This window comes from Somniosus microcephalus, chromosome 15, assembly GCF_052327205.1.
Source record: "Somniosus microcephalus isolate GS21.2 chromosome 15, FLI_Smic_1.0, whole genome shotgun sequence".
NCBI classification, from domain to species: Eukaryota; Metazoa; Chordata; class Chondrichthyes; order Squaliformes; family Somniosidae; genus Somniosus; species Somniosus microcephalus.
Window position 1 is genome coordinate 47,838,752 of NC_141001.1, and position 23,715 is coordinate 47,862,466.

The window sequence follows — 23,715 nt, forward strand, 5'->3', positions numbered from 1 at the left end:
CAGTGGCTTCGAGCAAGGAGAGAAAAGGGGTCAAAAATTTAAACAAAAACAAAAATCATACATCGGAGAAAACTATTGTGCGAGATATTTCTACATAGCCGTAAAGTATTAGATTAATGCACTGAGCGAGTGGTCATCAACATTTCATAAAAAGCTTACATTGTGAAATGGAGCTCAAATGGTTAACTCACACTACTGGTCATAATGAACATTCCAGCATATTTTATACAGGAATAAGAACGAAATGCAACTTCATTATGCTAGGTGCTTCTTAATCAGCTCCCCCCTGTCTCCAGCATGTTGTATAGCTATGCGCTGCTATATTTTAAGAGAACTGTGAAACCATAGATGATTTGTTTTGCAATTTCTTTCTCACATCATCCTGGCGACGAGCATTCTTCCTGCTATAACACGCGCACACAGACACAGAATTACTTAGGATATACGGCACAGAAACAGGCCACTCGGCCCAACCAGTCCATGCCAGCGTTTATGCTCCACACAAGCCTCCTCCAGTCTTTCCTCATCTAAATCTATCATAAAAATCCTCTATTTCCTTCTCCCTCATATGTTTGTCTAGCCTCCGCTTAAATGCATCTATACTATTCGCTTCAACCACTTCCTGTGGTAGCGAGTTCCACATTCTCACCATTCTTTGGGTAAAGAAGTTTCTTCTGAATTCTCTATTGGATTTCTTGGTGACTACCTTAAATTGATGACCACTAGCTATGCTCTTCCCCACAAGTGGAAACACTCTCTCTGTATCCACTCCATCAAAACCTTTCATTTTTAAAGACCTCTATTAGGTCACCCCTCAGCCTTCTTTTTTCGAGAAAAAAAAGAGACCCAGCCTGTTCATCCTTTCCGGATATGTATACCCTCGTATTTCTGGTATCATCCTTGTAAATCTTCTCTGCACCCTCTCCAGTGCCTCTATATCCCTTTTATAATATGGCGACCAGAACCGTACGCAGTACTCCAAGTGTGGTCTAACCAAGGTTCGTTACAGGTTTAACACAACTTTCCTACTTTTCAATTCTATTCCTCTAGAAATAAACCCGAGTGCTTGGTTTGCTTTTTTTATGGCCTTGTTAACCTGTGTCGCAACTTTTAGTGATTTGTGTATTTGTACTCCGAGATCCCTTTGTTCCTCTACCCCACCTAGACTCGCACCCTCCAAGTAATAAGTGACCTCCCTATTCTTCCTACCAAAATGTAATACCTCACATTTATCTGTGCTGAATTTCATTTGCGAATTATATGCCCATTCTGCAAGTTCATTAATGTCCTCCTGTAATTTGTTGCAGTCCCCCCTCCAATTTGGTGTCATCCGCAAATTTAGAAATTGTGTTTTTGATTCCAAAGTCTAAATCGTTAATATAAATTGTGAACAACAGAGGTCCCAGCACTGATCCTTGTGGAACACCACTACCTAGAATGACCTATAAAGTATTTAAATGGCAAACAGCAGATGGTTACATGGCTGAGGTTATTATAACATAAGAAAATAGACATAGAAGGAGAGAAATTAAAGATATTTAATTGACACGAGAACACGTTAATAGATGAGGCAGTGGTGGTTTGGGGGGGGGGGGGGGAATTGAAGTAGGTAGAAATGGAAAAAGAAAAACTGGTGAAGCGGAACTGGCAACAGTGGGCCAGGAGAAGAAAAAAAAACTGTCTGACACTGTTCTGTCAGCATGGTGTTCCGATGAAGGAAATCCTCCCCAAGCACCAAACTGTCTTCCACCTCAAGCACAACCATCCCAACTCACCAGCAACTCCTGCCATAGAGCAAATGGGGGCTAAAGTTAAGATCTTAAACTTTTAAAGTCAACATTACAGTCAGAGGGCTGCAAAGTGCCCAAAAGAAAGGCAAGTAGAAATGAGGTCAGTAATGATTTGGGAAATTATGGTTTGGTGTTCAATAGCAGTGTCATGGTCCAGGGGAGATGGGAGGAGTTGTCAGAGAGTTGGTTTCCAGCCTCAGCAAAGTGGAGGTCCTTCTGCCACAACAACAGCCCCATTTGTCAGTAATTATGATAATGTTGGGTTGGGAACCTAGAGAATGCAGTGCTACAAGTTCAGAGGGAGATAGAGTGAGTGAGTGCGGGGGGGGGGGGGGGGGGGGGGGGGGGAGTGTTGCTATTACTGTAAACAGCTGAGTAGTGCATGGAGACTGAGGTAAAGCACAAAAAACATTTCTAAATGAAAGCCAACAGGTTAGCACTGTTTCAAAAATTATGCCGAGGTTGAGGTGCTCGAAACTGTAGTAGACATACATGCTGTAGAATCTATATTTCTACGCTACGGAATTTGGATAGGGTTGCCTCACAAATTGGCCTTGAGGTAATACATAATTCTAGGAACCCTAGCTATACCTGACCTGGGGTGCTTGAGGCCAACACTGGGCACTCGAAATAGCAAAGTACTGTATTCTATTCTTCAGTGCTGACGTCCTTAGCAATGAATTTTAAAAAATCAGTTTTTAAAAAAGTACTTAAAAATTGTTCAAACAGGGAGTGATATCATGGAAGGAGCAGGCTCAGGAGTGATGAAGCTCCAGAATGAGAATGAAAATAAATTTAACAAAATGCAGTAGATAATCTAGCTAAATGATTAGTGGTGGATACATTGACAGAATCTAGTGAACATTTACATCATCTAGCTCAGTAACTCCTTTGAACCAGTTCACACTATCAGTACTCGGATTAATGCTACTTCCGATTTGTTTTTTCTGAAGTGTGCCCAAAGGGTTTGGATAAAACTGGGTATAGTGGGTCTTGCTTGGTGAATTGTCATATTAGAGGTGCGTTTTACCACTGTGGAATAAAGAGACAACTGCTCATTGTGACCAACAAGGTTGTGTTCTGCTGGCAGAATGCAGGCACACAGGAATGACATTTCTTCAATGCATTCAAAGAGGCTACCTAATAAATGGCATGACCACAGTGTGAGGAGACTCAATATCACAGAGTAATTACACAAAAGAACAAGTCATTCCCAGATTTGGCCACACTATTAGGGGGACAGGAAAGAGGTTCAGGAGGAGGAAAGGGAAAGCGAGAAGTGAAGGCACAACACAAATCCGATTACTAGATAATCTGGGCACTCTTGTACCTCTGAAAGGCTCACTGCAGAGGGCCACTAGACAAGCCAGTTAGCAGTTTTGGCCAAGAGTACCCAAAGAAAGAATTTAATGTGTTGGGTGCGGGTGGACGACAAAACAATGACTAATAAATGGGGGGAAGAAAAAGGCAGGGCTCAACTAGCACCAGAGAGACCAAGGCCTGGGTTCAATTACTGGTGTACGGTGAGCTAGCTGATCTCAACCAGGGTGCCATTTAGGATGCTGCAATTTGCCTCACTTGGGGTTGGACGGGAGGTGAGGGAAAATCAGAGTTCATCCAGTGACTGCTGCTGGAAACTGCACGTGTGGATTGGCTTGTGTTAGGCTGCGATGCCCTCCACAAGAAAATAGTATGTCAATGACTCACTCATTCAGTTCACACAAAGAATGGTCACTTGGATGAGGTGCTGGAGGGCTGCCCAATGCCCATGGTATCCCAGCATGAGCCAGCACTTTGAGAAATTGGGGGGGGGGGGGGGGGGGGAAACTGAAGAAATACATTGGAAAGAAAAAGAAAGGATTTTGAGATTTTAAGTAAGAGACAAATGCTCTAGTATGCACAGTACGTGAAAGCTTAGTTTTGCCTTTGTTCGGAGAACTGCACACTTTCTAAATCTGTTTGTTTTCACAATGACATCATTGAACATCTCCTGGGAAACCAGCTCAATTCCTAGCCCAGGCACATCCATGCCAAGAAGCCTCAGCGTACTCCTTCTGCAGGCAACATGTGCTGGAAACACACAGACTCAATGCGTGCATGTACAAAATCCTGAAAATTGAATAAAAGACAATTTGAGCTTCCAGTGTCAGACTGTAATTGTGACAACCACGGAGGTTTCTAATTAGTCGAGTTACTTAGGCTAAAAACCTACAACAAAACCAACGATAGTTACAGCCAGCACTTCTGCCTTTTCAAGGATTCTCAGCTTAGTTTGAGAAAGCCTCGGTCTATTTTGACCAAAAAATAATTCTTTTTATAATGTGATTTGCCTGCTCGCCCCCAAAATTTCTTCTTCTGAAGGCACTGAATCATGCTGGTGTTTGTGTATATGGGGCGCCCTCTTACGTATAGGACTCGTGTATGGAAACTTTCATTTTGTGTAGGGGGGGGTTGTGCATGGAGGCTCACATTTCTACTTAATCACATGCAACCCACTCACTAGCTGTGGCACTTTTATCCAACTCAAAAGTTGGACATTGCTGGTATACAAAATATTAAACTTATAATTGTCAGACATCAATTGGTTGCGGACACAAGTCTGATGTACAGTGTCAGCATTGATTAGGATTTCGTGGCTCTCAGTCCAAGATACCAACAGTTCAATGAGCAGAAGAGCAAATGAGATAAATCAAGTGGTGGTTAAATGACACCAAGCTTGAATTTTAAAATGTAGATTGTGAAGACAGTAAGCCAAAATGTTTGTTTGTTATTGTACTCGGCTTCCCCAACTATTTCTTCCATTCACAGCTCCTACTATTTGTTTGTTCCTTAACAAGCCTCCTCGTCAATATGATCTCATCTGAAAACATGCTTCAGTAAGAAATTCTAGAGCAAAATACACATTCAAGAGCTGAAATGTATTAATTTAAAACAGAAGCAGACGCACCCTCGGCAAAAAGACAGACATACACGGTACTTGAAGCACACATTTCCCAAAATGCCATGCTTTTCAGAACATAGTAATGTCAAGAATCAAAAGGCACGAGCAAAATTTCAGTTGATTGGATACATTAACAAAATTAACAAGCCCGTCGATAGACCAACCCCACCTATCGACCGTTTCAATTTCTCTCCATTCAATCTCTACAGAAATGCATCTAATTGCCGCAACTCTATTTATACTGTCCACCTCAAAGGCTTTTCCTTTTGGGTGAAAAAAAGAGTCTGCTTTCCTGCTTACTCCCAACTTCCCAATTTTCACTTGCACCCCTGGTATTTGAACTCTTCCCTACAGTGAAAGACTAACTCCACTTGCAGTCAGCCTTTGAGTTGGTGCAAGTATTTTGAAGTTTTAAATAGCTAACTTCAGATTTGAATAGTTGGAATCCTTATTACAGTCCAAGGGATTCCACCTGGACCCAAATAAAAACGATTTTTGAGCAGTCTGTGGGTTTATATAGTAACACAAACAGATGGTGCTTTCAGACACTGGCAGTGACACTGAACTCATTTGCATATTTTAAGTGTTGTAAATTAAATATCAGTAACGCTTTCCCCCCACCCAGCTCCAGCGTGCTCTGCAGACGTGAAGAACTGTTTGTTCTACAGAACTTATGATTTTACCTTATCTGCTGTCATTAGTAGTCATCACACCTTATCTACTGTCCTAATAGTACTTCTGATAGCACCCAACGTGTTAGCGGTGCTTTTATATTGCGACTGGTGGGCGCTGGGCCGCTGGTTCATACAGCTGATAGCAACCCCAGAATAAACTTGCCAGAATTACCAAGGCTGGCTGTTGGGAGGATCCGTTTATTTTTTTTAAAAACATCTTCCTGAATCCAGCAAGTTATCTCCGGGATTATGGCTGGCTGCATGAAACCCATGCATTATCCCAATCTCTCACTAAGGACATTATAAATAGGAGCCATGATGTAAACTCTGCACTTCGAGTTCAGATAGGACCTCAATTTCCTTGTAATTTAAGAAATTGTAAATGGCATAGAAAAGGATCTAGGTATCCGAGAAAATAAAACTTAAGTTTAAGATCCACAATGCATCTGTTTTGTAACCTTCAGACGTCATCAGCAGCGATTTGATAACATCTAAAAAAAAAAGCAATTTTGAGTTTCATCTTTGCAAAATACTTGACGCAAGGCAGAAGGTCGAACAGTTGGGAGGAAGTGTCCATCTGCCCTACTGCGAGTAAAAGCACTTTATTGGTATTTAAACAAACTCAATGACAAGGCCAGTGGTAGAAGGGCAAGATAATCAGAAACACTCATCTTTAGCACTTGGGTGCTAGCCCCACACTGATGGGATGAAATACCTTTTTCTCTAATGACTGCAGTGGACCTATGAAATGAATTTGGACAGTTTCCAGTGGATAGGAGTCCACAGTGCAAGACTGCCCATAACTTGGAATTAATCTGTCAACCATACTCAAAATCAACAAGCATTCTTGCTGTGGGAAATTGTAATGACAGAAGACTACATGAACTTGTAGTTATACAGCCTTTCACCACCTCAGGATGTACAAAAGCACTTCATAGTCAATGAGTTATCTTTGAAGTGTAGCAACTGTTTTGTGGGAAAATGCAGCAGTCACTTTATGCACAGCAAGGTCCCACAAACAGCAGTGAGATAATGTGACTAAGGGCTTTAAACCAGTGATCATTCCAGCGTCCCTTTGAACCTTTTCCAGGGCCTCTATATCATCCACCATGTGAGAGGGCCAAAACTGGACAAAGTATTCTAGACAAGGCCACCACTGTTCTGTTTTATACTGGACCGTCCTTGCTATGCACCCTAGTTCTCTAATTGTCCTAACAGCCTCAATGAAATGTGGGAGGAAAAAGTTTTTGTTGAATGGACGAATCAAAAATGGACGAAACGACTTACCTCACCTGTATTAGTCTTGTGGAAAAATATCTTGTATATTGGTTTAAAGAAAGAACTTGCACTTGCATAGCACATCTCACAATCTCAGGGCAGCCCAAAGTGATTTATAGTCAATTAAGTAGTCACTGTTATAATGTAGGAAAATGCAGCAGCCAATTTTTACACAGTAATGTCCCATTGGGGTACAGAGTGGAGCTATAGTAGGGGGTGATTTACGGCCAAATACAGAGGGAAAAACAAGTCAGCTGGGAAGGCAGAGCAAATATGTGAAGGCAAAAGAGAATATGGCAGGGCTGGAAGGCATTTATTTTAATGCAAGGAGTCTTGCAAATAAGGTGGATGAACTGAAGTTGTTGTTGAACACATGGGAGTACGATATTGTTGCTATCACGGAGACATGGTTGAGGGAGGGTCAGGACTGGCAGCTCAATATTCCGGGGTATAGAATCTTCAGGCGAGACAGAGGGGGGTGTAAAAGGGGAGGGGGTGTTGCAATATTAATTAAGGAGTCAATTACTGCTGTAAGGAGGGATGATATATTAGCGGGTTCCTCTAATGAGGCCATATGGGTAGAACTTAAAAACAAAAAGGGGGCAAGCACTTTGCTGGGAGTGTACTATAGGCCCCCAAACAGTCAGGGGGAAGATAGAGGAACAGATATGTAGGCAAATCTCCGAGAAGTGCGAAAATAATAGGGTAATAATAGTGGGGGATTTCAACTTCCCCAATATAAATTGGGACAGTCAGAGTGTGAAAGGCTTAGAGGGTGCAAAATTCTTAAAGTGCATCCAGGAGAGCTTTTTGAGCCAACATGTAGAAAGTCCTACAAGAGAGGGGGCGGTACTGGACCTAATTCTGGGGAATGTAGCCAGGCAACTGGTGGAAGTGTCAGTAGGAGAGCATTTTGGCGACAGTGACCATAATTCGGTGAGATTTAAGGTGGTCATGGAAAAAGACAAAGACGGCCCGGAAATAAGGGTTCTAAATTGGGGGAAGGCCGATTTTAATATGATAAGGCAGGATCTGGCCAAAGTGGACTGGGAGCAGCTACTTATAGGAAAATCCACATCAAAACAGTGGGAGACTTTCAGAAGGGAAATAGAGAGTGTACAACGCCAACATGTTCCTGTAAAGGTCAAGGGTGGGACCAACAAGCAAAGGGAACCTTGGATGACAAGGGATATACAAAAATGCATTAGAAATAAGAGGGGGGCTTTTGGCAGTTACAAAAGACTAAAGACAGAAGAAGCCCTAGAGGAGTATAAAAAGTGCAGGGGCATACTTAAAAAAGAAATTAGGAGGGCGAGGAGGGGCCATGAAATAACACTGGCGAGCAAAATAAAGGAAAATCCTAAGATGTTTTATAAGTATATTAAGGGCAAGAGGATAACCAGGGAAAGGGTAGGGCCCATTAGGGACCAAAGTGGCAATCTGTGTGTAGAGCCAGAGGATGTAGGCGGGGTTTTAAATGAATTTTTTGCATCTGTGTTCACTATGGAGAAAGACGATGCAGACATAGAAATCGGGCAAGGGGACTGTGACATACTTGAACATATTAGCATCGAGAGGGAGGAGGTGCTGGCGGTTTTAGCGGGCCAAAAAGTGGATAAATCCCCAGGCCCGGACGAGATGTATCCCAGGCTGCTGTGGGAGGCAAGGGAGGAGATTGCAGGGGCTCTGACACTAATTTTCAGAACCTCTCTGGCCACAGGGGATGTACCAGAGGACTGGAGAACAGCTAACGTAGTACCATTATTCAAGAAGGGTAGCAGGGATAAACCAGGGAATTACAGGCCAGTGAGTCTAACATCTGTGGTGGGGAAATTATTGGAAAAAATTCTGAGGGACAAAATTAATCTCCACTTGGAGAGGCAAGGATTAATCGGGGATAGTCAGCATGGCTTTGTCAAGGGTAAATCATGTCTAACAAATCTGATCGAATTTTTCGAGGGGGTGACTAGTGGGGTGGATGAGGGAAATGCTGTGGATGTGGTGTACATGGACTTCAGTAAAGCTTTTGACAAAGTCCCGCATAGGAGACTGGTCAAGAAGGTAAGAGCCCATGGGATCCAGGGTGCCTTGGCGCGTTGGATCCTAAACTGGCTGAGTGGCAGGAGGCAGAGGGTGATGGTCGAAGGTTGCTTTTGTGACTGGAAGCCTGTGTCCAGTGGGGTACCTCAGGGATCGGTGCTGGGTCCCTTATTGTTTGTGATCTACATAAATGATTTGGATGAAAATGTAAAAGGTATGATCAGTAAGTTCGCAGATGACACGAAAATTGGTGGGGTGGTAAATTGCGAGGAGGAAAGCCTCCGGCTACAGGACGATATAAACGGGTTGGTCAGATGGGCGGAAAAGTGGCAAATGGAATTTAACCCTGAAAAGTGCGAGGTGATGCATTTTGGACGGACAAATAAGGCAAGGGAATACACAATGAGTGGTAGGACCCTAGGAAGTACAGAGGGTCAGAGGGACCTTGGTGTACATGTACATAGATCCCTGAAGGCAGCGGAGCAGGTAGATAAGGTGGTTAAAAAGGCATATGGGATACTTGCCTTCATTAGCCGAGGCATAGAATATAAGAGCAGGGAGGTTATGATGGAGCTGTACAAAACGCTGGTGAGGCCACAGCTGGAGTACTGTGTGCAGTTCTGGTCGCCTCACTATAGGAAGGATGTGATTGCTTTGGAGAGGGTGCAGAGAAGATTCACCAGGATGTTACCTGGGATGGAGCGCCTCAGCTATGAAGAGAGGCTGGACAGGCTGGAGTTGTTTTCCTTGGAGCAGAGAAGGCTGAGGGGGGACCTGATTGAGGTGTACAAAATAATGAGGGGCATAGATAGGGTAGATAAAGAGGAACTTTTCCCCTTAGTGGGGGGGTCAATAACAAGGGGGCATAGATTCAGGGTAAGGGGCAGGAGATTTAGAGGGGATTTGAGGAGGAACTTTTTTACCCAGAGGGTGGTTGGAATGTGGAACTCAATGCCTGAAAGGGTGGCAGAGGCAGGAACCCTCACAACATTCAAGAAGCATTTGGATGAGCACTTGAAATGCCATTGCATACAAGGCTATGGACCAAATGCTGGAAAATGGGATTAGACTGGACAGGGATGGATGGGCGGCGCAGACACGATGGGCCGAAGGGCCTCTTTCTGTGCTGTAAAACTCTATGACTCTATACAGCAATGACAACGACCAGATAAGCTGTTCTAGATCTTGGTTGAGGGATGAAATTTGGCCAGGACCCCAGGCGAACTCCCCCGCTCCTCTTCTAATAATGCCATGGGATCTTTTATGTCCACCAAAGAGGGCAGACGTCTCATCCCTCAGTACTGCACTGAAGTGCACACTTAAGTGCAATATTTGCTGCAGTATATTAGTTGTCACTGGGATTATATGCCATATTGGTACTAATATATCTTGAGGAAAAATCCCACTTCAGCCCACACATTTTAATACGCCAATATACTTCACAATAAGGAAATTTCACTTTATGAACTGCAACAGGGGGAAAACCACACCTTTGAGCAGTTAGATGAAAATTTCACATGCCCGTTACATTTACTAAAATCCTAGTGGAAGCACTGTGCTAAAATTAGCCTACGGACAACACTGGCTGTGATTCACCAAATAATTCAACAATCATGTTACAAAGATAATCCTTCATTGCAGGTAGCTGCACTAATATAACAGACCCCCCTCATGGAACAGGCATCAGCAATAATGTAAAGTACATTAATAAAAATACATATATTGCAATTACAAAATTACGGGTCTTTTCACGGTCCTACTCACCTACAGAGACAAAAGAAAACCTAGTCAGAGCCACCCTCCACCCCACTGAAAAACAAACTTACGTGAATATTTTGGGCAGCCATAAATTTCCAGTTTGAAAGCTGTTTGCTGTTGCACTATTTCTGAAGAAAAATGTGCTGCGTGAGCAGCTTCATTATCTCTCCATTCAAAAACATCACAGCTACACATTAACAAGCTCAAAGCAACAGCTGCAACTCCCTGCCCTACCCAATCATTCATGGTTAAAATTTGCTGTGGTACAATACAACTTTTCAAACAGAAAATTGTTCAAAGTTGCAGTGTAAAAGAGCAACAAAAAGTGACACAAAAAGATACTCGGTACCAATTCTCACATTCTATTCAGTTTCTCTCCCCATTGGCCAAAAATAGCATCCAAGATCAGCAATTTATAGAGAACTGTGAATAGAGAAAGGGGGATGGAGGGAATTGTCACAGTGAGGAACCCCACCTTGTCCCAGACCCTACTCAGCAGATTGCTACTTCCATATGCCATCATTCGGCCTCAAAGCTTTACTTGCTGTTCAAGCTACCTGCAGATCAGACTTACCGAGCATGATACAATTATGATTTTACCCCCAAAAGTTCCAGTTATTCTGAACAACTAGCTAAGAGAAGAATAAAACACCAACACATTTAGAGCCCCCATTCTAGGTTTGTGTTTATATAAAGAGTACCCACTCTGTGGATGATTGCTCTCCACATTTGCCGGATTCCTTCAGATTACTCCTTCACTGATTCTTTTTGCAGGGCATGGCTGACTTATTACATTTTAATCTCCTCCATATTCATTGACGGAACAATGTTGTTTCTTTCAACTGTCCAGAGACAGTGTTTCTTTATGTATCTCAAGTCTGACAGCTACCATCTCTTACCTTTGATAACTCCATCCTTCCTCTATTGATATTCTTCATCTTATTACCTGGGTTCTCAAATAGAATTTCCACATCTCCTCCATTGCTAAAGTTGCCTCCAGGGTCTTTGGCTTCATTTTTTTTTTAACCAATCATGTCGTTTCTCAACTATTCAACCCTCCATGAAGTGCAATTCTGCCCAACACTTCATCACTGGCATATCTGGTACGGCTCTAACAGCTCTCACACTCCTGGGTAGGATACAAGAAAAAGCTTGTCTGATAAGAAGGTGAGCACCTATCTCCAGTCTCCCTCAATCACAATCATCTCCATTATATATATACACCATTACATTCCTCTGAACTTCCTTCTGTTATACTACTCATTCATCATTCTACATAAGAAATAGGAGCAGGAGTAGGCCAATCGGCCCCTCGAGCCTGCTCCGCCATTCAATAAGATCATGGCTGATCTGATCCTAACCGCCAATCCACTATCACAGAACCATCTCCTGAATCTAACAGAATTAGACACACGAAATAGGAGCAGGATCAGGCTACACGGCCCCTGGGCCCGCTCCGCTACCCACAGGGCCATGACCGATCCGAACCTAGGCTCATGTCCAAATTCCTGCCCGCTCCCCGTAACCTTTAATTCCCTTTACTTCTAGGAAACTGTCTATTTCTGTTTTAAATTTATGTAATGATGTAGCTTCTACAGCTTTTTGGGGCAGCATATTCCATGGACCTACCACCCTCTGAGTGAAGTAGTTCCTCCTCATCTCAGTTTTGAAAGAGCAGCCCCTTATTCTAAGACTATGCCCCCTAGTTCTGGTTTCACCCATCATCGGGAACATCTTCCCCGCATCCACCCGATCCGACCCCTTCACAATCTTATATGTTTCAATAAGATCGCCTCTCATTCTTCTGAACTCCAATGAGTAGAGTCCCAATCTACTCAACCTCTCCTCATATGTCCATCCCCTCATCCCCGGGATTAACCGAGTGAACCTTCTTTGTACTGACTCGAGAGCAAGTATGTCTTTTCTTAAGTATGGACACCAAAACTGTACGCAGTATTCCAGGTGCAGTCTCACCAATACCTTGTACAACTGAAGCAATACCTCCCTATTTTTATATTCTATCCCCCTAGCAATAAAAGCCAACATTCCATTGGCCTTCTTAATCACTTGCTGCACCTGCATACTAACCTTTTGAGTTTCGTGCACCAGGACCCCCAGATCCCTTTGTACTTCAGTACTTTCCAGTTTCTTGCCATTAAGATAATAACTTGCTCTACGATTTTTCCTGCCAAAGTGCATAACCTCACACTTTCCAGTATTGTATTCCATCTGCCAAATCTCTGCCCACTTACTTAGCCTGTCTATGTCCCCTTGCAGGTTTTTTATGTCCTCCTCACTCACTACTTTCCCTCCCATCTTAGTATCATCTGCAAACTTTGATATGTTACACTCGGTCCCCTCCTCCAAATTGTTAATATAGATTGTAAAGAGTTGGGGATGCAGCACTGACCCCTGCGGAACACCACTAGTTACTGATTGCCAGTCTGAGAATGAACCATTTATCCCAACTCTCTGCCTTCTGTTAGATAGCCAATCCTCTATCCATGCCAGAATATTACCCCCAATCCTGTGATTTTTTATCTTAAGCAATAATCTTGTGTGGCACCTTGTCAAATGCCTTTTGGAAGTCTAAATACACTACGTCCACTGGTTCCCCTTTATCCACCCTATATGTTACTTCCTCAAAGAACTCCAGCAAATTTGTCAAACATGACTTCCCCTTCATAATACCATGCTGACTTTGTCCTATTAAATTATGATTATCCAAATGTCCTGTTACTGTCTCCTTAATAATGGACTCCAAAATTTTACCTACCACAGATGTTAGGCTAACCGGTCTATAGTTTCCAGCCTTCTGTCTACTGCCCTTTTTAAATAAGGGTGTTACATTAGCAGTTTTCCAGTCTGCCGGGACCTTTGCCGAGTCCAGGGAGTTTTGGAAAATTATTACCAATGCATCCACAATCCCTACCGCCACTTCCCTCAAGACCCTAGGATGTAAGCCATCAGGTCCAGGTGATTTATCCGCCTTGAGTCCCATTATTTTACCGAGTACCACTTCCTTAGTGATTTTGATCGTGTTTAGCTCCTCTCCCCCCTTTAACATAGAAACATAGAAGATAGGAGCAGGAGTAGGCCATTCGGCCCTTCGAGCCTGCTCCGCCATTCAACGAGATCATGGCTGATCATCCAAACCCTAGCACCCGGTCCCTACACTGAGCCATCCCACCCAAGCCCTAACCCCACGTATTTAATCCCCCCTAACACTAAGGTCAATTTTCTGATGTAAAATATTCAGTGTTTTTGCCATCTCCATATTTCCCACCATTAATTTCCCAGTCTCATCCTCTAAGGGACCAACATTTACTTTAGCCACCCTTTTTCTTTAAGTTTCACCCTACCTCCTTACTGTGCTGATATTAAGACTCATCACACTGTCTTCTACTCCCAGGACTTTCAAACTTCACCTCTATCACTTTTTTCTTTCTCCTACAATCCACAGGCTTCATAAAAAACAAGATGGACATCATCTAATCATTACTTCCTGCATAATATCACCTCTCACTTTGTCCAACATCAATGGTGTTGTCCATGATGTACCTAGGTCCTTCACTTAGTTTTCGGAATTAATAATAAGCACACAAGTTTGCACATAATGGAGATTCTGATTTGACAGATCATATTCTCCACACCTGAGGTTTATAGCACTTTTGAATCTATACCTCCTGTTAGTATAACACAGTAGCACTGTGCAAATCCTGGATGATGCCATTAAATATAAAGAACTATTGCATGCAAAAATGCTACAATCAAACTGAAGACTTATTGTACAATGAAACATGAAGGTTTTTGAAAATTCATTTGACACACCAATAGCTTTAAAACTCATTAACCTGGTAGTTATTAGTAGGTAATCGGTACGGTGGTTATGTTACTGGACTAGTAATCCAGAGGCCTGGGCTAATGATCGTGAGTTCAAATCCCACCACAGGATTTAAATTCAGTTAATTAAATAAATCTGGAATAAAAAGCTAGTGTCAGCAGTTCAGGCTCAGCACCACCTTCTCAAGGGCAATTAGGGATGCCCATATCCCATATATAACGAATAAAAAATGTAGTGAGTGGACAGCATTTTACAGACTCCACAGACATGTCACTCACAGCTGTGCCATTAAAATTGCACTTTTGGTGCCGTAAGCAAGGCAACCTCCCAAGACAAAACCTTTTTGCATTGCCTCAGTAAAAACAATTTCTATAGCATCCCTAGAGAAAGGGATGTTTTCAAAATTCTGAACTGAGGCAACTTGCTGGAATAGGTTTTCTGCCAACTGAAATGCACTGGGGTCAGGCCACACCTTGTGTTCAATTCTGGCCACCACACATCAAAGGGGACTAGAGAAATAGTTGTTGCTGTATATGTATTGGAGGGAATCTCAAGTGTAATGGGGATGAGCTGAGATTAGTGAAGCTCAATTTCTTCTGTTGACAAAAGGTTTACTTCAGGAGGGCCCTTATTAAAGCATTAAAACATTAAATATATAGATAGGATAAATTTAGGTTACTTCAAGGTAAATCAGGCGAGTAGAACCAGAGTGCATAAATTAAAAAAAAAAGTGAAAAATCAATTTAAAACATTAGAAATAATTGCTTTACTCAGTAATAAATACTTGGAATAATCTGCTAGACAACATAGAATTAAAGATATTAGGTGGACTCAAAATGTAGTTAGATGCTTTTATTCTTTCTCCAAATGTCCTTTTCTAGTTCTTGACTGTTTTAAATGAGCTGACTGCCCTTTGACTCAATAGATGGAAAAGTGACTAGTCAGAGGTCAGTGAGCAGCATCCATACTTGCGTCCAAGTTGGCTAAGTGATGCAGTGTCACCAAAATGTCTGTTGGTACTGGCAGATGTGCAATAAATCTTTGCAACTCAGTCAATAATGAGACTGGATTCACTAACTTCACAATCACTATCAGTTCTAACAAACATAGACCATATAAAAACATGGCATCACACAGCATAACAGCCAAAGGAGGAAGTGCCATCATTACCTCTGCCATGCTCAGTATCAGTTTAGTTCAGTTGGTAGTATCAGTTTGGTTCAATTGGTAGTATTATTGCCAGTCGAAAGATAATTATAGAAACACCAACTCCAGGATTTGGGCACATAATGTGGATTGATGCTTTAGTGTAGTTTTGTGGGAGTGCTGCGTTGTCAGAGGGGCAATCATTCAGATGAGACATTAAACCGAGGTACTTTTAAGCCTTTACACAATGTAGTCTTTCTTTAAATATGTTGTGGGCTTGCATCTGAAGTAGGCATACACAGAACACCTCCACCACACCAGATACAATGTTGAAAAGATGAAGAAAACCATTTCATCGCTCCCATGTCAGTTCAATGATTTAAGACTCAGTGTATCAATCATTCTGCTCCAGCTGGGATCGAACGAACATGAACGCACACAGTAATAGTTTGATTCCTAGGGCTATGTACAGGTTATTGCGACCTACAGTCTCACTAGCCATCATCTTCGCTCCCCGCTACAAACTCAGTTTGCTAGCCGACTCCATCCCTCTCCCTGGCAACTGAGGCCAAACCAGACTGTTCGCAACTTTGGTGTCATATTTGACCAGAGAGAGCTTCCAGCCACACATCTGCGCTATCACTAAGACCGCCTGTTTCCATCTCCGTAGCATCGCCCGACTCTGCCCCTGCCTCAGCTCATCTGCTGCTGAAACTCTCATCCAGGCCTTTGTTAGCTCTAGACTTGAGTATTCCAATGCACTCCTGGCTGGCCTCCCACGTTCTACCCTCCTTAAACTTGAGGTCATCCAAAACTCGGCTGCCCGTGTCCTAACTCGCATCAAGTCCTGTTCACCCATCACCCCTGTGCTCGCTGACCTATACATTGGCTGCCATTAAGCAGCAGCTTGATTTCAAAATTCTCATCCTTGTTTGCAAATCCCTCCATGGCCTCGCCCCTCCCCATCTCTGTAACTTCCTTTAGCCCTACAACCAATGTTCCCTCTAAGATGCACGTGTGCGCAGCCAGACAGCAACCGGGAAGGTACCGCACAGGCCACTCACAAGCTGTTCCCTGTAAGATGCCGCGCAGAAAATTTAAAGGTACTGCACGCAAATAAAAATTTAGAGGGAACATTTCCTACAACCCTAGAAATATCCACGCTCCTCCAATTCTGGTCTCGTGCACATTCCTGATTTTAACTGTTCCACCACTGGCGGCCAAGCCTTCAGCTGCCTCGGCCCTAAGCTCTGGAATTCCCTCCCTAAACCTCTCTTTCCTACTCTAAGAAACTCTTTAAAATGTACCTCTTTGACCAGCTGTCCTAATAGCTTGTGACTTGGCGTCAAATTTTGTTTGATAATGCTGCTGTGAAGCACATTGGTACGCTTTACGATGCTAAAGGCGCTATATAAATAAAAATGTTGTTGTTGTAGCCATGTCTCACTTGGGCTCCAAAAGTTAAATGCACATTGTAATGTGTACTTAGGTGTTTAGAGGGTACAACCCAACTCCCAATCTTGGAACAATACAAGTGGCTACACAACTGCACTTAATGGCAATATTGCAACAAGCTCACACCCTGGGAATCTAAAAACATTTGGTCGCCTTATCTGAGGAAGGATGTTCTTGCCATGGAAGGAGTTCAGCGAAGATTCACCAGGCTGATACCTGGGATGGCAGGAATGACTATGAGGAGAGATTGGGTCGATTGGGCTTGTACTCGCTGGAGTTTAGAAGAATGAGAGGGGATCTCATTGAAACTTATAAAATTCTGACAGGACTGGACAGACTAGATGCAGGAAGGATGTTCCCGATGGTCGGGGAGTCCAGAACCAGGGTCACAGTCTAAGGATAAGGGGTAAGCCATTTAGGACAGAGATGAGGAATTTCTTCACCCAGAGAGTGGTGAACCTGTGGAATTCTGCACCACAGAAGGCAGTAGAGGCCAATATATTAAACATATTCAAGAAGGAGTTGGATATATTTCTTAAGGCTAAAGGGATCAAGGGGTATGGGGAGAAAGCAGGGGCGGGGTACTGAATTTGGATGATCAGCCATGATCGCATTGAATGGCGGAGCAGGCTCGAGGGGCCAAATGGCCTACTCCTATGTTTCTATGTTTTTAAAAGGTATGTGACTTGCACTGGGTGCTGGGGTATTTAAAGGGTGCAATGTAACTCTCCCCAGGCCTGACTCTGGGTGCTGGGGTATTTAAAGGGTGCAATGTAACTCTCCCCATGCCTCACTCTGGGTGCTGGGGTATTTAAAGGGTGCAATGTAACTCTCCCCATGCCTCACTCTGGGTGCTGGGGTATTTAAAGGGTGCAATGTAACTCTCCCCGGGCCTGACTCTGGGTGCTGGGGTATTTAAAGGCTGCAATATAACTCTACCCGAGCCTGACTCTGGATGCTGGGGTATTTAAAGGGTGCAATGTAACTCTCCCGAGGCCTGACTCTGGGTGCTGGGGTATTTAAAGGGTGCAATGTAACCCTCCCAGGCCTGACTCTGGGTGCTGGGGTAAAGGGTACAATATAACCCTCCCCAGGCCTGACTCTGGGTGCTGGGGTATTTAAAGGGTGCAATGTAACTCTCCCCAGGCCTGACTCTGGGTATTTAAAGTGTTCCCGGGCTGCCACTCACCGTGACCTGGGCATCTACCCGGTTCTCGGTTGCCTTGTTGAGAATGCTGTTGAAATCCATGACGCCAAGGCCGCGCAGAAGCTGGAACTTTCAGGCACCAGTTGCAACCGGCGCTAGCAGCTCCAAATCTAACTCAGCCTTCGTCAGCAACCATCGTCACTTCCGCAAACGCAGCCTCACTTCCGGTCGCTGCCGCTGTCACGTGGCACGAAATCGGTCCTTGCATCTGACGTCACTGGCGGTGCTTTCCATCAAGAAGAGGAGGCAGCAAACAATGGACACACATTACAGGAGTGTCCCTGACTAAACAAACAATGGACACATATTACAGGAGTGTCCCTGACTAAACAAACAATGGGCACACATTACAGGAGTGTCCCTGACTAAACAAACAATGGACACACATTACAGGAGTGCCCCTGACTAAACAAACAATGGACACACATTACAGGAGTGTCCCTGACTAAACAAACAATGGACACACATTACAGGGGTATCCCTGACTAAACAAACAATGGATACACATTACAAGGGGATCCCTGATTAAATAAACAATAGATACACATTACAGGGGTGTCCCTGACTAAACAAACAATGGACACATTACACGAGTGTCCCTGATTAAACAAACAATGGATTGTGGCGTACCGATCACAGAACGGACACAATCCGCTTTCCGGTCCGTAGACTATAAATCAGGCGTCATGCCTTTAAGAAGGTTCACACCTTTAAGAAACTCGGTCTGCATATAGTTAAGCCCAGAGCGGGGGAGGGGGAGTCGAAGCTGTGCACTGTGGAAAGGCAGTTGTACTTTGTGTGGTCTCTGAATCCATTTTGTGTTCAGCATGCAGCCTCAACAATTAAACCTTTTCTGTTGAACCTCTCCGAGTTCAGTATTTTTTGCTAGGAGTACGTAGACTCCTACATTGGTGACCCCGACGCTCAGGACGACTCCTAAGCGTAACCATGGCTGACACAAATGCAGTTTCTTTGAAGCTGCCGGAGTTCTGGGAGAACTTGGCCACAGCCTGGTTCCTTCAAGCCGAATCGCAATTCTGACTCTGCGGCATCACCGCCGACGCAACGATGTACGACTACCTCCTCGCCTCCCTGGGCAGCTCCACAATCACGAAAGTCTGGACAACACTACAAAACCCTCTGGAGGAAGGCAAGTACGCACATCTCAAGGCCGCGCTCATTAAAAAATTCACAGTCTCCCAATTCTTGTACAACTGCCTTTCCACAGTGCACAGCTTCGACTCCCCCTCCCCCGCTCTGGGCTTAACTATATGCAGACCGAGTTTCTTAAAGGTGTGATTCTTCTTAAAGGCATGACGCCTGATTTATAGTCTACGGACCGGAAAGCAGATTGTGTCCGTTCTGTGATCGGTACGCCACAGGATACACATTACAGGGGAATCCCTGACTAAACAAACAATGGACACACATTGGTGGTACTCGGTAAGATAATGGGACTAAAGGCGGATAAATCCCCTGGACCTGATGGCTTAAGAACATAAGAACATAAGAAATAGGAGCAGGAGTAGGCCAATCGGCCCCTCAAGCCTGCTCCACCATTCAACAAGATCATGGCTGATCTGATCCTAACCTCAAATCTACTATCACTCTCCACCCCACCCAAACCCATGTGATCTCCCGGGAGAGGCGAAAAACCAGATAAAAAAAACCAATGGCGAATTTGGGAGAAAAAATCTGGGAAATTCCTCTCCAACCCATCTAGGCGATCGAAACTCATCCAGGAGATCACTCTGTCCCTATATTTTCTACAGTACTTACCTTCTGTAAAGGCGATCTCCACCCCAGCCAGGAACAGGAATAAAAACCATCTCCTGAAATCTAACAGAATTAGAACACAAGAAGTAGGAGCAGAACCAGGCTACACGGCCCCTGGGCCTGCTCCACTACCCACAGGGCGACAACCATTCCGAACCTAGACTCATGTCCAATTTCCTGCCCGCTCCCCGTAACCCTTAATTCCCTTTACTTCTAGGAAACTATCTATTTCTGTTTTAAATTTATTTAATGATGTAGCTTCCACAGCTTTCTGGGGCAGCAAATCCCACAAACCTACCACCCTCTGAGTGAAGAAGTTTCTCCTCATTTCAGTTTTGAAAGAGCAGCCCCTTATTCTAAGATTATGCCCCCTAGTTCTAGTTTCGCCCATCATTGGGAACATCCTCCCCGCATCCACCCGATCAAGCCCCTTCACAATCTTATATGTTTCAATAAGATCGCCTCTCATTCTTCTGAACTCCAATGAGTAGAGTCCCAATCTACTCAACCTCTCATCATATGTCCACCCGCTCATCCCCGGAATTAACCGAGTGAACCTTCTTTGTACTGACTCGAGCGCAAGTATGTCTTTTCTTAAGTATGCACACCAAAACTGTATGCAGTATTCCAGGTGCGGTCTCACCAATACCTTGTACAACTGCAGCAATACCTTCCTGTTTTTATATTCTAGCCCCCTAGCAATAAAAGCCAACATTCCATTGGCCTTCTTGTTCACTTGCTGCACCTGCATACTAACTTTGAGTTTCGTGCACCAGGACCCCCAGATCCCTTTGTACTACAGTACTTTCCAGTTTCTTGCCATTAAGATAATAACTTGCTCTACGATTTTTCTTGCCAAAGTGCATAACCTCACACTTTCCAGTATTGTATTCCACCTGCCAAATCTCTGCCCACTTACTTAGCCTGTCTATGTCCCTTTGCAGGTTTTTTATGTCCTCCTCACTCACTACTTTCCCTCCCATCTTTGTATCATCTGCAAACTTTGATATGTTACACTCAGTCCCCTCCTCCAAATCGTTAATATAGATTGTAAAGAGTTGGGGACCCAGCACTGACCCCTGCGGAACACCACTAGTTACTGATTGCCAGTCTGAGAATGAACCATTTATCCCAACTCTCTGCTTTCTGTTAGAGAGCCAATCCTCCACCCACGCCAGAACATTACCCCTAATCCCGTGATTTTTTATCTTGAGCAATAATCTTTTGTGTGGCACCTTGTCAAATGCCTTTTGGAAGTCTAAATACACTATGTCCATTGGTTCCCCTTTATCCACCCTGTATGTTACTTCCTCAACGAACTCAAGCAAATTTGTCAAACATGACTTCCCCTTCCTGAAACCATGCTGAGTTTGTCCTATTAAATTATGTTTATCCAAATGTCCCGTTACTGTCTCCTTAATAATGGACTCTAAAATTTTATCAACCACAGATGTTAGGCTAACAGGTCTATAGTTTCCAGCCTTCTGCCTACTACCCTTTTTAAATAAGGGTGTTACATTAGCAGTTTTCCAATTTGCCGGGACCTTTGCTGAGTCCAGGGAGTTTTGAAAAATTATTACCAATGCATCCACAATCCCTACCGTCACTTCCCTCAAGACCCTAGGATGTAAGCCATCAGGTCCAGGGGATTTATCCGCCTTTAGTCCCGTTATTTTACCAAGTACCACTTCCTTAGTGATTTTAATCGTATTTAGCTCCTCTTCCCCTAGACCCCCCTGTTTGTCCAGTGTTGGGATATTCTTAGTATCCTCTACCGTAAAGACTGATACAAAATATTTGTTCAGTGTTTTTGCCATCTCCATGTTTCCCACCATTAATTTCCCGGTCTCATCCTCTAAGGGACCAACATTTACTTTAGCCACCCTTTTTCTTTTTATATAACTATAGAAACTTTTGCTATCTGTTTTTATATTTTTTGCTAATTTACTTTCATAATCTATCTTCCCTTTCTTAATCAATCTTTTAGTTATTTTTTGCTGTCTTTTAAAGACTTCCCAATCTTCTATCCTCCCACTAGATTTGGCTACCTTATATGTGTCAGGGCGAGGCTGGTTCTGGACCCAAGTGCAGATAGACGAGGCGAGAAGCAGGTATGCAGTCTTAAATAAAAGTACTTTACTAGAATCACACAGGTAAACAGTTACAAACATAGGAGCTCAAGATAAGCTACCACTAGGCCAACGGCTTGTCAAGACTGAGCACAGAGGGAAGAAACCACAGAACTTAAAAACAAGCAAAACCAGGTGAAACCAATGAACCTGCTAAAAACAAGTAACAATTAGCAAAAGGAAACAAACAAGTGAAGGTGCCATCTAGGGGTTACTGAGGGAACTAACCGGCACCCTCACAGGACCCCCTCCCCTAGGAACGGCTCCTGATGTTCCTCCTGGACGATCAGGGTGGCGACAGCGAAAACCCTGATGAATTTAGGATCCAAAATGTCCCGGGCCGGAACCCAGGAATGCTCTTCAGGACCATAACCCTCCCAGTCGACCAGGTATTGAATGCTCCTCCTAACCTGGTGACTATCAAGGAGGCGACGGACAGTGTAGGCTTGCTGACCGTCGATCATGCGGGGCGGGGGGGGGGGGAGGTCTGGAAGCAGGGACCAAGGGACTGGTAAGTACCGGCTTGAGGTGAGAGACGTGGAACGTGGGATGTATCTTCATCGACCGAGGAAGGAGGAGCCAGTAGGCCACAGGGTTTACTTTTTCCAAGATCCTAAACGGTCCGATGAACTGGGGAGCCAACTTGCGGGACTCCACATGGAGCGGAAGATTCCGGGTAGACAGCCAGACCTTCTGTCCGGTCCGGAACTGAGGAGCTGGGCGGCGGTGTAGTTCAGCCTGCACTTTCTGCCGAGAAGAAGCGAGCTGCAAGGCGGATCGGACCCTTCTCCAGGTACGGCGGCAGCGTTAGACGAACCCCTGGGCAGCCGGGACTCCTACCTCCCTCTCCTGTTCAGGGAAGAGTGGCGGTTGGAAGCCATATTGACATTCGAAAGGTGAGAGGCCTGTGGAGGAGCTCTGAAGGGTATTGTGCGCGTACTCTGCCCAGACCAGATACTTGCTCCAGGTGGAAGGATTGGAGGACACAAAGCTTCTTAGCACCCTTTCCAGATCTTGGTTGGTTCTCTCAGTCTGGCCGTTCGACTGTGGGTGGAACCCAGAGGAGAGACTGATGGAAGCGCCCAGGAGGGAACAAAAAGCCTTCCAGAACCTGTTTGAGAACTGGGGACCACGGTCAGAGACGACATCCAGGAGCAAGCCATGGAGGCGGAAGACATGCTGGACAACCAGCTGGGCAGTCTCTCTGGCAGAAGGAAGCTTGACAAGAGGGACGAAGTGAGCAGCCTTGGAAAAGCGATCGACCACAACTAGGATGGTAGTGAATCCCTCAGACGGAGGTAGCCCGGTGATGAAATCCAGGGTGGTATGTGACCAGGGACGGCTGGGGATGGTCAAGGGATGCAGGAGACCAAGCGGGGGTTGTTGGGATGTCTTGTTCTGGGCACAGACAGGACAAGCGGAGACAAAGGCCTGGGTGTCGGCTTCAATAGAGGGCCATCAGAACCTCCTCTTCAGGAACTCGAGAGTCCGACGGATCTCAGGATGACCAGTCAATCGAGAAGAGTGCCCCCATTGAAGGACCTGGGCGCGCACCTGACTGGGGACATAAAGGCTATGAGGAGGGCCTCCTCCAGGGTCAGCCTCCTGACATTGGGCCCCTCGCACCACAGTCTCAAATCTCCCATGCGACAGGAGCAACGATGCAGGAACTGGGGA

The 23,715-nt window shown here is 44.4% G+C and overlaps 1 protein-coding gene across 1 annotated transcript in view; it reads right to left on the bottom strand.

The window, feature by feature from the left end:
• Positions 1-18,346, bottom strand: part of spty2d1 (SPT2 chromatin protein domain containing 1) — a 43,705-nt gene extending 25,359 nt beyond the window's left edge. Inside the window, exon 1 of the mRNA XM_086007768.1 lies at positions 18,116-18,346. Within this exon, the coding sequence (XP_085863894.1) occupies positions 18,116-18,175 (60 nt within the window). The 5' untranslated portion in view covers positions 18,176-18,346. The remainder of the gene's footprint in view (positions 1-18,115) is intronic.
• Positions 18,347-23,715: the final 5,369 nt, after the last annotated feature.